Below are 17681 nucleotides of genomic sequence, written 5' to 3' on the forward strand. Positions count from 1 at the left end.
ATTTACACACCAAAAGATATACAACGTGACATGTTAGCTGAATATGGTGTACAACTCACATATATGCAAGCATGGAGAGCTAAAAAAGCAGCTCTTGAATTAATCCGAGGTGATCCAATACAATCATATGAAAAGTTACCAAGCTACTTTCACATACTAGAGGCAACTTACCCTGGTTCCCATATAAGATTGCACAAATCAGATGATGACCGTTTTCTATATGCGTTTGTAGCTTTGTTCACTTCGATAAAAGGATGGGAATATTGTAGACCAATTGTAGTTGTTGATGGAACTTTCTCAAAGGGACACTACTAACCGCTAATACCTTAGATGCAACAGGTGAGACTTTCGAACATGATACTAGTATTTTCTATACTGAATTTCTGAACTATGAATTAAAAATGAATTATAATTGCAGTAAAAATGTATTAAAATTGTATTAAACAAATTGTACATGGTGCAGGGAGTATACTGCCACTTGCTTATGCCATTGTTGATATCAGAGAATGATGTATCTTGGAGGTGATTTTTTGAGCAATTCAGAGACGCATTCGGTCAAAGATTAGAGATGTGTATCGTTTCCGATAAGCATGCAAGCATTATTAAGGCAGCTTCGAGAGTCTATGATGAAGTACCTCATTTTGCGTGTATGTGGCACTTACTGCAAAACATAATGAAAAACTTCAGAAAAAGTTAGCAAAGGGTAACTGAGTTGTTCTACTCTATGACCAAAACATACACCATGACAAAATTTAATCAATGTATGACAATAGTTGAGAAAATAAATAAGAGGATCAAAGATTACTTGCTGAACATTGGATACAACAAATGGTCGCGTGTGCATGCTGAAGTAAACAGAACTTGGATGATGACGTCAAATATAGCAGAATCAGTCAATTCAAGAACAAGACATGCCATAGTTCTTACAATCTTACACCTCTTGGAATTCATGAGACAGCTTGTCCAGAAATGGAATAACAATAACAATTCAAAGGCGACATTTTTAGGTTTTCACCTTGGGAAAAAGTATGAAAATATATTGCGGCGCAATAAAACTGCATCAGAGAAATTAAGTGTATGCTTGATCTGTAAATTATTTTTGCTAATATTCTTTCTTCTGATTCATATCTAACATCTCTCTTGATTATATTTTTTTCTTTTCATAGGTTGTAGAGACAAATAAATTTGTGTATACGGTACTTAATGGTATTACACAATTCACAGTTTGTCTTCACCAACGTACATGCACATGTGGGAGATTTCAATTGGATAAGTTGCCATGTCCACATGCTTTGGCTATTTTAACAATAAAGCACACTGGTTATGAGAAATATTGCTCTGATTACTATACAAGAAAAAAATTTATTGCTAACATATCAGTTTCAAATGGATCCCCTGCCAGATGAAAGCACATGGAACACACCAACACATGTTCTTGAAGAGGTTGTACTTCCACCTCATGGAAAGAGACCACCGGGAGGACCAAAAAATAAAAGACATACACAACTGAGAGAAGATGGATTCAAGAAGGCGAAAATTACATGTAACAACTGTGGACAAAAAGATCACAACATGAAGACTTGCAAAAATGTGAGGCCTTATGATCAAGAATAAGAATAAGAAATAAAATTTGTTTTACCATGATTTTCTTGGTTAATTCATAATAGATTCAAGTTTAATTCAATCTATAGAACACTCTCTCGTCGTTTCCTTAGTTATTTGTTTAAATTTTTTTCTTAATTCACTCTTCTAATTCAACTTTAATACATTGTAATACAATTTTAATACAAGTTTAATTCATTTTTGCAGTTTGTTAGTTGATTTGTTATGATTTGATGACTTGTTTAAATTCTTTCTTAATTCACTCTTCTGATTGATTTTCTTGGTTAATTCATAATAGATTCAAGTTTAATTCAATCAATAGAACACTCTCTCATCGTTTCCTTAGTTATTTGTTTCAATAGAACAATATACAAATTTGGACCATATCTGTTTATATGGTTGATTTCCTTAGTTCCGCAATCTCGTGTTATTCAGTTTAGTGGAATGCTTTCTTAGTTGTGCAATCTCATGTTATTCAGTTTAGTCGAATATTTCCATGTTTATAGTTATATGTGATATGATATAGTTGAAATGATATTCGATAAAATGCAACTTAGTAATTGTTTAAAATTTCCATTGAATGTTTAGTTGGAACTGCATCTCTTATTTTAACTATTGATTACCTCAATGCTTAGTTTCCTTATTGCTGTGGAATCTCTGTTGAAACACCCAAATACGAATTGGTACAATCTACACCTAATTACGAGATCCGCAAATACCCAAATACAAAAAAAAGAAACATCTTTCGTGCAAGCAAGTACCATTGCATGCCAGCACATATTTGTTCAATAAAAGCTAAGCATTCAAAAAGTAAAGAATAGACCAATATAGTTTTTCATAGCCATACTAACTACAAACTGTTTTTACACCATATAGTTTTCACAGTCATACTAACTAATATAACTATATTTCTTTATCTTTCCGATCTTTCGTCTTCACTTTGAAGGTTACTCGCTTGCTTCCTTCTTGCATATTCCCATAATATAGCTCCAAATCTCTTTCGGAGAATGTCTGCCTTTACTTGTTGATTTAGAATATGTTGGCCATTACTTACAAACTCCGCAAATGCAGCAACGAAAACTCCACATTCCCTAAAAGAATCAATATAAAATTATTATCAAAATATCTACTTAATACAAAAAAGAATACCTATTTGATAGTACTTACAACGAGTCATCTTGTTGTCTGGGAACACCTTTAGTTATGAAATGAAACTCAATTTTCTCGAACTCATCTATCCCACTGTATTTCGGTGTTGCCTTCAATTCAGGACGCTTATCATAGAACTTGACCACGCTCAAGTAATATGGTAAAACAATTGAAATCATCTCAACAATATTTTTAACCTCAAAATTCACCCCATCCTTTGCCGGAAATGAATCATATACCTCCAAAGACCTTTGCCCAATATCAAACACGACAAGAATCCAATGACAACCCTCTTTAATGTTTAGTGGAAAAAGAATATAATCCATTTTATCCCACAAAGTACTTGCCAACAAACGACGTCCACATATATACCGAGCAATATCATCAGAATCTTTTACTTTATAGTTCTTCTTATTCTCATGAGCATCACAAAGTTGAAAGAAAGAAGTAGTAATTTTCGTCTTGAACACACAATCAGTAGTCGTAAATCTAACATTACTATTGACTTCATATTTTCCTTTCTTTCTTAGATAATAGAAAATGACATCAATATGCTGCAAAAAATTAGAATTGAAATGTAAAAAAGAAATAGTCTCAAGAAACAAACATTCAATTAACCTCAAGAAACTCAGTAGATGATATTGCAACACACAAGATTCACAAAATTCTCACAAGATTCAATTAGTCTCCAGGAAAGATAAACACGTGGATAGTAAGACGTTATCTTACACAAGGAGACTACAGTTAGTGTAATGTGTTCTAACCTCTATCCAAGCATTCTGGTCACAAATATTTCTCTTAATTATATAAAGAAGTGTTGAAAAACAAGGACAAGTCAGAACAATAGGAAATTCATAGTGATTCAATTTGCTCACTATATAATACAGAATCTGAAACACATCAGCACTTATTCAGTCTAATGTGATTTGGCATAAATTATTGAACTAGATATCCATCAATAGAAGCAACTAGCACATGATACACTGAATAGCTGTAGTGGGCTACAATGCATGCTACAAGTAAAGCAATAGAAATTTAAGTGTATAAAATGACACAAGCAGTAGCAATAATCTACTTCATATGGCAAGAGAGAAATTACAGAATTTTTCAACTCAAGGAAAGGAACACAAAGGTGCTCACTAGACAGATCATTCAGGAAATTCAACAGCAGAGGTAGTATGACTCCTAGAATGGCAAGCGTTATGAATAACAAATATTGACGTCCAATTAAACTTTATACAACTAACCTCATCACACCATTCTTGTCCAGAATGTGCCAATTTGAAAAACCAGTGTCTTTCTGCTACATTACAAATACCTAATTCAAATGCTGGACTGATAACATTAAGAGCATCTGTATAAGGTTTCTTTCCCCTATCAAAACATAAAAAAATTAAAACATAAATACTCTGAAACAGGACAACAACAAATATAAAAGAGGTAATTAAGGAAACTAAAGAAGAGTGAATTAAGAAACTTGTATCTATTGTGAATTAGAGGTAACGAGAGAGTTCTATAGATTGAATTAAACTTGTATCTATTATGAATTATGTAAGTTATTCAATAGTAACAAATTAACCAACAAACTTCAAAATGAATTACCTTTTCTTTGTACCCATATAAAGCCACTTAATGAATGAATCAATCAAATCCGATTCGTTATCTCCTCCAGTTGCATATGAAAAAGGATGTTTTGTCTCAAAAAACTGACGTGTTACACATAAAGTTCCTCCAGATTCGAAATGTTGTGTGTAGGGAGATGTTATTAACTTTCCTGGATTTTTCTTTCTGCCACGTTTCTTCGGTGTCACTTTCTTTTTGTTTTGATCAACAGGGGCACTTTTCTTTAGATAAGATTCTTCAGTCCTATTGATCTGAGAAAGATCTTCATCAAGAAAAATAAAATCATCATGAGTATACAAAGGTTTTTGACAATCATCTGTTGCATCTGCATACAATAGATATATTGATTAATTTACAGTCAACAGATGCAACACTTATTTATGTTGGCTTTGTTGACTACATTACCATAAGGTTGCGCCCCAACTGTATTCACATCAGCAACCTCTTGGACTGTAAGCAAAGTAAATATTTTAATAATGTTATTAAAATAAAATGAAAGAAGTTTATTTGAAATGAAGAAAATTAATACCATTTATATCAGCAACAACCTTTGACAAAACTTTTTCAATAGCAATTCCTGCAATATCTTCCTCTGTACATAACAAAAACATTTAAAATAAGAGAGTTGAATTAACATATATGAAATATGTAATATATTTGTATAAAACCCTTCATTACCTATTTTACTTGATACTCTTTCAAAATTTTCTACGTCAGCAAATCTAACTGAAGTTTTAAGCACTTGAGATTCTTCATTTTGATTTGATCTCATAATATGAGCATCGTGCCCTCTTGATTCATTTACAGATGCATTAACATAGGGAGAGAATGTTGTATATGTAATTAACACATATTATAAGAAAAACATATTAAAAGTATATTATGACTATAACATAAATGTATTGAAAATATAAAGAAACCTCCATTGAAATCTAATCCACCTGAAAACGTCTCGCCAGCCTGCTTCTTAGATGGTTCCCTGACTTCTCTGATAACAGAGTTGTTACCACCACTCTTAGCATACAACAAAGAAATATCCTCCAATAATTGTTTGTTAGAATTCACCACAAACTCTTTGATTTGATTAAATCCTAAACCAATCTTCTCTTCAAGTGCTTTGTTATTTTCATTCACCTAGTAGATATTAAAAATTAAAATATAAAAGTTCTGGAAAAAAAGAGCCTAAAGTCAAGTTTGTATATACCTTTACAAGTTCTTATCTCAATTCAATAACTTCATTAGTCAACATGTCTAGACCATGACTTAATCCTTTAGGCTCCAATTTCAAAATTTTAGCATTGTAATCACGAGGTTCAGGAAGCCTGAATTTAGATACTTCATCTTCACTAGCCACTATGTTCTCAAACTGAAAAACCAAATAAACAAAATAAAAATAGATATAGTAACTTGAGTTGAATTAAACAATGCCATAAAATGTATTAACTTTGTACAAATAACTTATTTTTTGTAGGCATGAAGAGACATTTCTCAATATTTTTGCCATGGACTTTTGGCAATTGTCTTCCAATTCAAGATTCTTGGAATTGAGTCAGCAACCCGAATAGCTATATCTTCATCAACTTTTGAACAACACTCAAATATCCAAATTTGAAGAGCAAGAGGCAAGCCACCCAATCTATAGTATTTATGGGTTGACTTAAGCTCATGTCTCACAGAATCAGACAACTTTTTGTAGACATCTAAACCCCACGGATATGAATTGAATTGTCCACTTTCCACAAGGTAAAAATCTCTATTACTAATTTGGTATTCGTTGTCTTCATATGAAAATAAAAAATCATTAATGAAGAAGAGAACAACCAATGAAACAGCTGAGTCATCATCTAGGAATTTTTTAACTAGAAACAACGCACGTAGATGACTCTTTGCAACAATGACTTTTTCCGGAAAATAACTACTCAACAAACTACATTTAGAATCAGGAACATTGATAGGAGTGCCATCACTAACACAATTTAAGCCGGTAACTATTCCAAATTCTCTAAGACCAAAAAACAACTTTTTGTTATTTATTTCAATAGCAAACACATCATCTAGTGTGTGTTTTAACTCTTTATTTATAAGGCAATGAATAACTTGTAGTTGTGTGCTCGCTTTTGGAAGGTCAAGAAAGTAACCAAAACATGTATTCCTGAACAACTCAAGTTGTTTATCAGATAAAGATAGTTTGATTTGGTCGATGACACTATGATTAGTGTAAGATGACCACCTACTCGAAATATACACAACATCCGGATGTTTCCAGAATTTACGATCTTGCATATGTATTAAACATGAATTAAATGTGTGTTACTACATACTAAAGTTGAATTAAAGATGAATTTCACATACTATGTATCAAAGCAAGGTAGTAATCAGTTGAATTAAAGATGAATTACACCGATGACCACTTCTGGTTCCAAAATCCAGACGCAGAACTTATCAACTTCAACACAAGCAGCCTAAACAATGATCTAGTTGTCATACACTTAAAGCTCTGTTTTATATCAAAAAACTAACTTCCAAAGCAATTTAAACCTACATTTCCACTTTATCCATTGGAACAAAACATTCGAGTGCGGGAGAAAAGATCAGATAGAACATGAAACAATGTTACTCCAAAATATATGATTTGTCCTCTCATTTACACATCTTTTCCATCTGTTTTTCAAATTAACACGAACAAGTGTTACCAACTATTTGACAAGCTCCCACTAATTCTAGACAAAACAATGGACAAAGAGGAGATATTTTGCAATTAAGTAAAACATAAATGTCAAATTCAAAGTGACTGCTAGCTTCCTGCTATAGCACTGCTCTTCATTGGAAGCGTATTGAAATAGTCATGTACATGATTCCCACACACCCCGCCTCCTTCAAATATATGATGAAACATTTGCTCGTATTGCTTCCTGCCACTTTTAAGAAGAACATTATGAGCCCGATATATAACCTCCTAATATATTCAAGACACTAGGACACTCAATCCCAAACTAGTTAGGGTCAGCACTCAGAATCCTATTTATCCCTCCCCTTTATTTAGGTGACCCTATTAATCAAACAAATGCAAAACCTGCTCTATTCACTTCCTGCCATTTCTTCAGATGACAATCCCTTAAACCTGAGATATAAAGCTACTAATAGATTCAAGACAGCAGGACTCAATCTCAAACTAGCTAGCACTACAACACTATGCATCCTAACTTGATATCTCACATTCATATTTGAGTGTTTAAAAAAATTTGTATTACTACATACTAAAGTTGAATTAAAGGTGAATTCCATATACTAGATCTCAAAATCAAGGCAGTAATCAGTATACAATCATTCCTAAAACAACAACTAACTAGGAAAAATACTATCACATACCGGATATCTACTCTCTGGTAGAATGACATTTTTGGGTAACCGATTTTGTGTTTTTTCATCCTTCACTGGCTTCTTCTTCTTCGTCCCATCTTTATTTTTCAATTTTTTGACTGAAATTGAGGAGGTAAATCCTCAAAATCGTCATCATAGTCCACGATTTTCTTCAACGTAGATGCTAAATAAACGCATTTTTTTTTTCGATTTCTTCACATTGTTCACCTCTTTAACTCGTTTTTTACCTTTGTTCTGCTTCTTGTTCTGCTCCTCCTTGTTCTGCTCACCCTTGTTTTGCTCACCCGATACTTGTGAGATTCCCAAACTAAAATTGGGACAGTCATTAACTTCATCAGTAGGAGATGAAACTTGACCCCTCATTCGACTCCTTCTATAAACTTTTTGATTCAAAGTACCAACATCACTAAGTATCCGCGGACTTCTTCTAGGCGATTTTCGTGCTCCTCCTCCTTCTTCCATTAGAATTCTGTGCTGAAAGATGGGGAGGAAAGAACAACAAAACCCTAAAATTTTCGGACAGAAGAGTAGAAAGAAAAAAGAGAGAGGATATGAGCGAATGGGCAACACTTTTCTTGCTTTAGTTTAAAAATTACATGAAAAGAAACAAATTTGTTTTAAAATTGTTTTAAGTAACTATTGCTAAAAGTTGACAAAAATAGTAATAAATTAAAAGTGTACTTAAAAACGGTAATTATTAAATAAAAGACCTTCACTTATGTAATTTTTCCCAAAAGAAGAGACCAGGTAAACGGGCCAACCCGGCCCATAAAAAAATGAGTGGATCCAACCTGTAACCTCTCCTTTGTTGTCCCTTACTCCATGACTCTGAACTTCTCGGTCTACAACGGAGAAAATTATAAACAAATAAAGTAAAGCTCATTGAGATCTTCTTCGCTCTACTCCAAGGAAAGCCGTATACTTCTTCTTCTTGTTATTCCTCAGATTTTCGACTGTTCATCTCGATTGCCACTTTGCTGGAAACAAAGCGAACTTCATTTCAGCATTTCTCGAAGCATAATTGAGCAAAAGAGGCGAGTTATTTCTCTAAACAGTTTAATCAGTATATATATGTTTTGTACTTCTTGCAATTGTGTTGCTGTGTAATTTATTATCTAACAAATTGGGTCTATGAAAAAAAAAAAGTAATTCCCTTGCAGGTTTAACTGGATGTTTGTAGCGATCAGCTCTTATTTTGTTTGATTTTCCTTTTTACTGTTAAAGTTATGTAATTGAAGGGTTTGAATCTGAAACTTTTAGTTTTCTAAGTCTGTTGTGAGGAATAATACTCTTCAGCTTCACATCTGAGTCGTTAAGTAAGATATTATTATAATTTCGTTAGTTGATCTCTGCTATTGCAACTATATATGTTAAATAACTTCTCTTGCTCACTTCTTTGTTCTAGATTGAAATTGGAGTAAAACAGTTGGTTCCTTAATTTTGCTTTACTATGGACATCTTGATGTTACTTGGGCTGCTATTTTTGATGTACATGTTGCTGCTAGGTGGAGTTTTTTTATGCTTATATTCTGTGTTTCTGCTTTTTGCCTGTTAATAATTGCTCTGATGCTGAGTGACGCGGTGATGATATCTCATCTACTTCCACTGAAGTGGCAGTGTCTAGTATTCTCCAGTTATTGGGAAACAGATCAGGTTCTTAAAAGAGGAAGGAATTTGCGGCTTTATCTTCTGAAATTGCTAGTTTTTGGATATCTGAAAATTTTATTATTTCACCAAACATAGGGTAAATTAAATCTCTGCGACCCTAAGATAAATAGGACAACAAATGTTGTAAATTCTCTACTTTTTGGTATATTATTGCTTATATACCAGAGATTTTTCCATTATTAGTAAAATAATTTACCTTAATTAAAAAAGATAAATAGGACGACGGAATTTGCAATCCTAGGATATTCTAAGAGAAAGGATGATGCTGAAACTTGAAATTAGCCAATATTATAAGCTCCCAACCAGCTTAAAAGGTGGGAAGGAACAATGTCATATTGCACTTTAAATTGAGCAGCTCGGAGTATGTGCCTTAAACCGGCTCCTATATTGAGATGTATGGAAATCAGAAGGAGAAGGCGATGCTGCTAAAGATGGTCTTACGATTTACAAAGCTATGCTGTCACGTATCTGTCCATCTAGACACGTCAACATTATGTATTTAGATAAGAAGTAAATGGAGCCCTTTGATTCCCAATTGAGACTTTCAATAGCATTGAAATCATTTCTATTTCTTCCATCCAAAATGACCAGAACATGTAAAGGGGTTCCAATGCATTTCTTTTGTCCTTGCTCACCACATGCCATTTTCTACTATCTCCAACATGTCATGTGGACATACTTCTTGGTGTTGAGAGCTTATTGCAAGGGGACTTTTCGTGTCTTTCAGTTCACACATTGAGAGATGATTAAAAGTGAAAGTTGAGAGAGTCCACCGGAAGAGTCTTTGACACTGAGTTGATAAGCCAAATTCAAAGTTTGCTTCTAACATGAAATTATTGAACTTGGAGAACTCAAGTTTCCCTCAATAATTCCTCTCCATAGTCCACTACACTACTTACCCAAAAGAAGAAGAAGAAAAACTCTCCATACTCCACTAACTTAAGATGTAGAAAATGCTAAAGAATGGCAGTCATATGTTTTAGTCCCGTAGTACATTGCAGCTACTCCCCTCCACTTACTCTCTGTTTGTTGGAGGATATCCAAAATCATCAACAATCACTTACCTACTTGAAGGTTGACAGAATCTAATACCCAAATTACCCACGGTGAGGAGAGTATTGTCTTCACTCTACTATTAAGTAATATCTCTTTTTCCCTTCAGTTATTCTAGAGGCATTATTACTTTTTCACACGTAGGTTTGCACAATGATTTACTTTTGCTAGAAGGGTATGATTTTCCCAAGGCGGCCATCATTCTGCCAAAATTTGAACTCATAGGAACCAAAACCTTAGTGCTGCATCTAGAGCCTAGATGGAGATGCAGATACTCACAACCCCTAAAGACTAGCAAGATTTTGGATATTTGAAACATCATTAATCAGAATGAACTTTATGTTATGTGTATGACGCGTAATCTCAATGCAACTCTGATGCAACATTAAGTGCCATTCAGCATTTGTACTCATCTAAGGTATAGGAAGTATGCGTTGTTAGCGCAAAAGTAAATAGATGATGGATATCAGATTTCCGCAATCCTCAATCTTGGGACAATACATTGTTCATCTTTGGCTTGTAAATTAGGGAGAAATCTGTCGACAATGGCTTCTTCAACTTCTTGCACAAGACTTATAATAAATAGAATAAGCTAAAGAAGCATAGGCTAAAAAAGATAAACTCTTACATCTCAGAGGAGTATTACTAGCTTTTGAGGTTGTATAAGGCTTGTAATTGAACCAAGAGTAATGTGTTTAGTATTAGTGTTGAGCATTGTATTGATGATCTGACAGATGTCATGGGCTGTAAGGTGGAGCAACTACCAACCATCTATTTAGGCCTACCACCTGGAGGCAAACAGAATTCAAAGATGTGATAGGGGTCCTGGATAGGTGTAGCAGTAAACTGGTGCCATGGGAGACAACATTTATCTTTTGGGGGTTGACATGCACTGATCAATAGTGTCATGGATGGTTTACCAATTTATTTGACGTCTCTCTTAAAATGCCAATGGAAGTGGAGAAGAAGTTGATTACTAAGAGGTAGAAATTTCTGTGGGAAGGCATTGTTGATAACAAAAGTTCCATTTGGTCAAATGAAAGAAAACAAAAAAAAAAGATAAGAGAGGGGACTCTTTCTACCTGCTTACTCCTAGGATGAGAAGTAGGTCCCTTGTTCCAAGAGGAGGTGAGAGTGAGGAATCTAAAGTTGCATAACAAAAGCCTTTTATTTAAACGGCTTTGGAGATATAATGATGACAGCAAAAATCATGGAAACAGTTGATAGATGCCAAGTGTGGTTGGAAAGACATGTGGGCTCCATGCTCAGTTAAATCTTCTTTTAAGTGGGGTGTGTGGAGCACAATCAGTAATTTAATGAATCAATATAATCAGTTTGTGAAACTGAAATTAGGGAATGTTAATAATGCCCAACTCTTGTCTGATGTATGGCTGGGAAGTGAAAGTTTTAGATCAAAGTTCTTTGTTTTGTATAGCTGCTCCACAAACAAAATGAAAGGTATCTGACTTGTACTAAAGCATTGGTTGACAACTTATCTTTAGGAGGGGTCTCTCAATGGGAAGTATATGAATTTGCTTGATTGATGCAATTATTGGACGCTATAAGATTGGAGCTGTGTTGTTGAAGGCACGCTTAAGTCCTGAAGCGAGGCTCAGAATGTGTTGAGTGCTTCGCCTCGCTTAATGTGCACTTCAATGTCATCATCAGCGTTTTGAGACATACTTTTCCTTGCCAATGAGTTTCTTCAGAAGAGGCGACCCTAAACAATTGATATTTCACTTTATCCTAATTCTTTTTTAATATTTCGTTGTTCATATATTTATCATTCATGCTTACAATTATTAGTTTTGAACTAAACATATATGTATTTGTATTGCGTCTCCCTTTGCGCCTTTTTTCATTAAAGCTCACTTTTCATTTGCGGTTTGCACTCAAAGCCCCAACAAGCCTTAGAGCTTTTTTTTGCACTTTTTGCTTTTGATGACACTAGATTGGAGGACAACATGAAAGACTCATTAATCTGGGAAGCAAGCAATGATGGTATTTTCACAGTCAACTGATGTTATAGTCTGTTACAAAAATAACAAGGGCTTTATCACAATCAGTAATTTATGGAAATCCAAAAGCATCAGTTAAAGTAGCTTGTTTTAGTTGGATTGCAACAAAGGAAGCTTGCATAACTTAGGAGAACTTGCATTAGAGAGGAAGTATTCTATGTAATAGGTGTTACATGTGAAAAGAAGCAGAGACGGTTAATCATATACTCATTCATTGCAAAGTGGTAAGACAGTGCTGAGAAATCTTCCTAAACATATATGGTGTCAAGTGGGAAATGTCTTCGGGTATAAAGAGTTTGTTGGAGACATGGCAACACCAAACAATGGCAAAAAACAAAAGATAGTATGGAGAAAAATTTCTCTGTTTTTTATGGACAATATGGTTGGAAAGAAATAGAATTTGCTTTGAAGGGTAAAGGCATCATGTATCTGGGATTAAAAATAGATGCTTATTAACTTTGTATTTATGGTCTAAAAGACATGTTATAGAAAAATATGGAACAATATATGTTTTTCCTAGAGTAGATGGGAGGAATGTAGTTACCTTGTTGTGGTTATTGCTGGATTTTTTTAAATTTTGTTCCATAGTGGTACCTTTTTAATAGAATTTGTCTTATAAAAAAATAAAATAAAGGATATTGTCTCAAAGCCAAGAGAAACTAAAAGGAACCTTTAGAAGCTATACAAGAAAAGGGTCTCCTTGCTGCAAAGCCAAGATCAACTAAATTAACCGATTGCGACAACTACGAACCCCTTAACTAGTTTTGTTACTAATACTAACTAATAGGCTTTCAAAAGCTTTTCCATACAAAGAGGGGAGGAATCACTTGCTAGGTATGCGGTTGGTAATTAGTTTGAAAGATAAGATACAAGCTTACTCCAACCAGACTATATTTGACAATGCCAATGGATCTTACAACTTTGGTGGGAATTGTCAATTACATGGTCATATGCCATTTCAGCTTACCATCTCCATTATTTCTAATTTTTTTTGATAACCGAGAAATCCGTCTGTGACCTGCTGCCCTTTGGACCAATCACAACCTTCTATTTTTATAATAATACTAAGTACAACAACAACAAGAATAACAAACCCGGTGTAATCTCACAAGTGGGATCTGGAGAGGGTAAGATGTACGCAACCTCACCCCTACCTTTATAGGGTAGAGAGGTTGCTTCGGATTGACCACTCTCTTCCTTTATCCTGGCTTGGGACCGCAATGTGAGCGAGCTCACATAGGCAAAATTTTTATAATAATAGCAAGTGCCACTGATATTTAATGTTGTGATTTTGCTTTGCCACCAGCATGTGAGTTTGATTGACCCAGAAGTATGACTTATTCTGGCAGCTGTGAACATGCTATCCTATTAGCGACAAGGGCTGATTCAAGTCTTTTATGAATCACCTTGGAATTTCTTCGAACTAGGAATAGGCCTATAGATGGTTAGTTGCTTTTTGAGAACACATGTATCATTATCATCCTACCAATACAGAGGGCTGGCAGATTTTGAGGAACAAGAAGTACTTGAGTGTTTAAAAATGTGTGCTATAGACAAAGCCCCTGTGCTGATGGATACACAATGGTTTTTTTTTAAAATGCTGGGAGATCATTAAACATGACATTATGGGGGCTTTCCACAAATTTCACAACTGGATGTTTGAAAAGAGCTATTATGCAACCTACATAACACTGATTCCTAAGAAGATAGGAGCAAAGGAACTCAATGACTTCAGACCCATCAGCTTAATTGGAAGCTTCTATAAGCTAATGCCCAAGGTTTTGACAGAAAGGTTGAAGAGAGTTGTGAATAAGTTGGTAGACAAACAACAGATGACTTTTATTAGAGGCAGACAGATAATGGATGCAGTGCTTATAGCTAACGAAGCAATTGATTCTAGAGTGTCCCAGAAGAAACCTGGTATACTATGCAAACTTGATATTGAGAAAGCATATGACCATGTGAATTGGGATTTCATTCTATGTATGTTGAGACAGATAGGATTTGGTAGCAGATGGATCCTTTGGATCAAGTTTTGTATTTCAACTGTTAAGTTTTCAGTACTCAACAATGGATCTCCTGAAGGCTTTTTCAGTGCACACAGAGGAATCAGGCAAGGGGATCCCTTATCACCCTTCCTGTTCATCGTAGCTATGGAGGGGCTTAACAATATGTTGAAGATAGCCAAGACAACAGGAAGAATACAAGGATTTGAAGTCAGTAAGGTTGCTGGAATAGTGTGGAGATCACACACCTGCAGTATGCTGATGATGCACTAATTATTTGTGGGGCTGAGGAGGAGCAATTGCTGATTTTGAGACTTATACTAGTTTACTTTGAAGCCATATCTGGACTACATATAAACTGGAACAAAAGCCATTTGTATCCAATTAATGTGGTTCCGGATGTGGAACACCTCTCACAAACCTTGGGAGGAGTGATAGGTACTCTGCCATCAGTATACTTGGGCATGCCTTTGGGGGCAAAGTCGGGATCCATAGACATTTGGAACCCAATATTGGAGAAATGCGAAAAGACACTGGCTAGATGGAGATCACAATACCTCTCTTTGGGAGGTAGATTAACTCTGATAAACTCTGTTCTAAATGCTCTCCCTACATATATGTTATCTATCTTCCATATTCCCCAGTCAGTAGTTCAGAAGTTGGACTAGATTAGAAAAAACTTCCTGTGGCAAGGAAATAAGGAAAGAAAAGGCTTTCACTTAGTCAAGTGGAAGAACATCATCAGAAGTAAGATGCAAGGTGGATTAGGTATCAAGAATCTCAAAAACCATAGCAAAGCTCTTAAGGTGAAATGGTTATGGAGGTACCTCCAGGAGGATCAAGCACTATGGTATAGGGTGATCAACAACAAGTATGAGGAGCTGAATAAATGGGTAACCAAAGAGGTAAATACCCCCTATGGGATTAGCCTTTGGAAATCCACCAGAATATTTTGGCCTTTCCTGAGTAATCAGTCAATTGTCAAGGTACAAAATGGCAGAAAAACCAGTTTTTGGTTTGATAAATGGATGGGTGGTATGAGCCTCAAAGATCGTTTTCTTGACATCTTTACATTGGCTCAACACCAACAGAAGACTGTCGCTGAAATGTGGACACAACAAGGCTGGGATCTGATCCTTAGAAGAAATCTGAATGACTAAGAAATTCCCAGAATACTTGAACTATTTAAGGTTCTGGAGAATTTCCAAGGTATACAAACAAGTGAGGATTATTTATGGTGGCAGGGGCACAACAAAGGTAGTTACAAGGTGAAAGAAGGATACAAACAAATAAGTCTTGGTGGCATTCAAGGCTTCAAATGGCCTTGGAAGCAAATCTGGAGGATCAAAGTGCCACACAAAGTGGTATGCTTTACATGGCTACTAGCCAATGAAGCAGTTTTTGACATTGGATAATGTGGCCAAGAGAGGAATCTCTCTATGCAACAGACGTTCCTTATGTGGTAAGGCTAATGAGACAGTGAGACATCTCTTCTTACATTGCAACTTTACTGGGCAGCTGTGGCAGATTTTCCTTAATCTCAGTGGCATATCTTGGAGTATGCCTAGCAAGATTGATGAGACTCTATTCAGTTGGGAGATGGCTGGAGTTGGGGCTACAAACAGAGAAAGATGGAGGATGATCCCTGCTTGTTTTTGGTGGACTATATGGAGGGAGAGAACGATAGATGTTTTGAGAATAGGAACAACAACCTGCAGGAAGTAAAGCTCAAGTGTATTTTGTTGTTTTGCTTTTGGTGTACAAATGTCTACTCCAATGAAACTGAGTCAATCATAGATGTTTTAGGGTCCGTTTAGATTTGGTTCAGTTTTTGGATAGATTATACTTCCTTTCTGCTTTTGTAAATAAATATTGTTTTTCAGTACTACCTAAGTACTATATGAAATACAAATGTTACCAGTTTCAAAAAAGAACACATGTATCATTGATATCCATAACATTAGGATGAGTGCTATAAGGTATTGGTTGTTTTAAATGAGACATCAGAATTTAGTTGAAGGTGATGTAAGAACAAACATCTGTCCCTGCTCAGTGAGGAGTTATTGTTGTACATTTCTAGTTTGAGAAATCAAGTTTCCTTCATCTATTAGTTTGAATCCCCATGGTGCCAAGAAAGATGAATTTTGTTATCTTGGTTGGCGGTTAGAGGTGTGATTCTGATGGTTGAAAACTTGAGAAAGAGTAGGATTCTGATTACATATGTTGGTTTGTGCTCAAGGGTAAACACTTAGAAGAGGATGTGGATCATCTCTTACTGAATTGTCAGGGAACATCATGAGTATGGGTGGGAGATCTCAAGATAGTTCATGATACAATGGACTATGCCAGGTACTAGACATGGCATGTTGTTTCATAAGCACTCATATGGACAATATGGAGGGAGAGAAATAAGAGAATTTTTGTAGGGAAAAAGCTTGATTTTGTACATTTGAGGTTACCTCATGTTTTTAATGTCTTTTGCTTGCACCTATGAAGTTCTCATTTCTGTAGAATATTGGATGTCTTTCGTAGAGAATCATATCTTTCTATATTCGTTACTCTTTTTGGTATACCTCTCATATACGGGAGTTTTTCTCCCTTATTAATAAAATTAGAATTTAATCGGTAAAAAAGCGTCCCTGCTCAGTATAAGGTTAGTCTAGAGCAGGTCTAGTAGATGGAAATGACAAATATGCACACTTATATCTCATCTGAATTTTGATTTTGTATGAAATTGCTGAAAGTCTTGCGGCTTTTGTTTTTCCCTTGCATAATTTATATTAGTAAAAAAATCACTTTTTTTTGTTGCTACCTTTTTCTTCGTTAGTTGTCTGTCATATAGCTGTTTTCAATGAATAAATGAGGACTGATCACAGTTCTTCTGTTGTACACCAACTTTATGCTACTTTTTAACTTTGTTTTCCTGCTTGTCAAATGATTTCAATCCAGTTATTTAGTGAAGATGACTGAGATAATTTCTGGTTCCATTTTCTTTTGACTTAGAATAGATGAGAGAGTCTAGAGATGGAATGACGGCTGACAGGTTTTCAGGATCTGCATCTGCATCTGCCGACTCTGATCCGCTTGTTCTTGACATAGATGATTTTAAGGTGATGCCTTGGATACCATTTAATTTGACTGGAAGATTATGCCAACTTAAGCTTTAGAAATTTTGTAGTTA

The 17681-nt window shown here is 35.0% G+C and overlaps 1 protein-coding gene and 2 pseudogenes across 2 annotated transcripts in view; 2 read left to right on the forward strand and 1 right to left on the reverse strand.

The window, feature by feature from the left end:
• Positions 1–568: 568 nt before the first annotated feature.
• Positions 569–1132, forward strand: LOC125857564 (uncharacterized; annotated as a pseudogene).
• A 1383-nt stretch (positions 1133–2515) lies between these two features.
• Positions 2516–5849, reverse strand: LOC125860119 (uncharacterized; annotated as a pseudogene).
• A 2726-nt stretch (positions 5850–8575) lies between these two features.
• Positions 8576–17681, forward strand: part of LOC125860734 (exocyst complex component SEC10b-like) — a 28469-nt gene continuing 19363 nt past the window's right edge. Inside the window, exons 1-2 of one of the 2 annotated variants that reach the window (XM_049540753.1) lie at positions 8576–8789; positions 17504–17610. In XM_049540753.1, the coding sequence (XP_049396710.1) occupies positions 17509–17610 (102 nt within the window). In that variant the 5' untranslated portion in view covers positions 8576–8789; positions 17504–17508. The remainder of the gene's footprint in view (positions 8790–17503; positions 17611–17681) is intronic. The other variant, XM_049540752.1, reaches the window with a different exon arrangement.

This window comes from Solanum stenotomum, chromosome 3 (assembly GCF_019186545.1).
Source record: "Solanum stenotomum isolate F172 chromosome 3, ASM1918654v1, whole genome shotgun sequence".
Classification (NCBI taxonomy): Eukaryota; Viridiplantae; Streptophyta; class Magnoliopsida; order Solanales; family Solanaceae; genus Solanum; species Solanum stenotomum.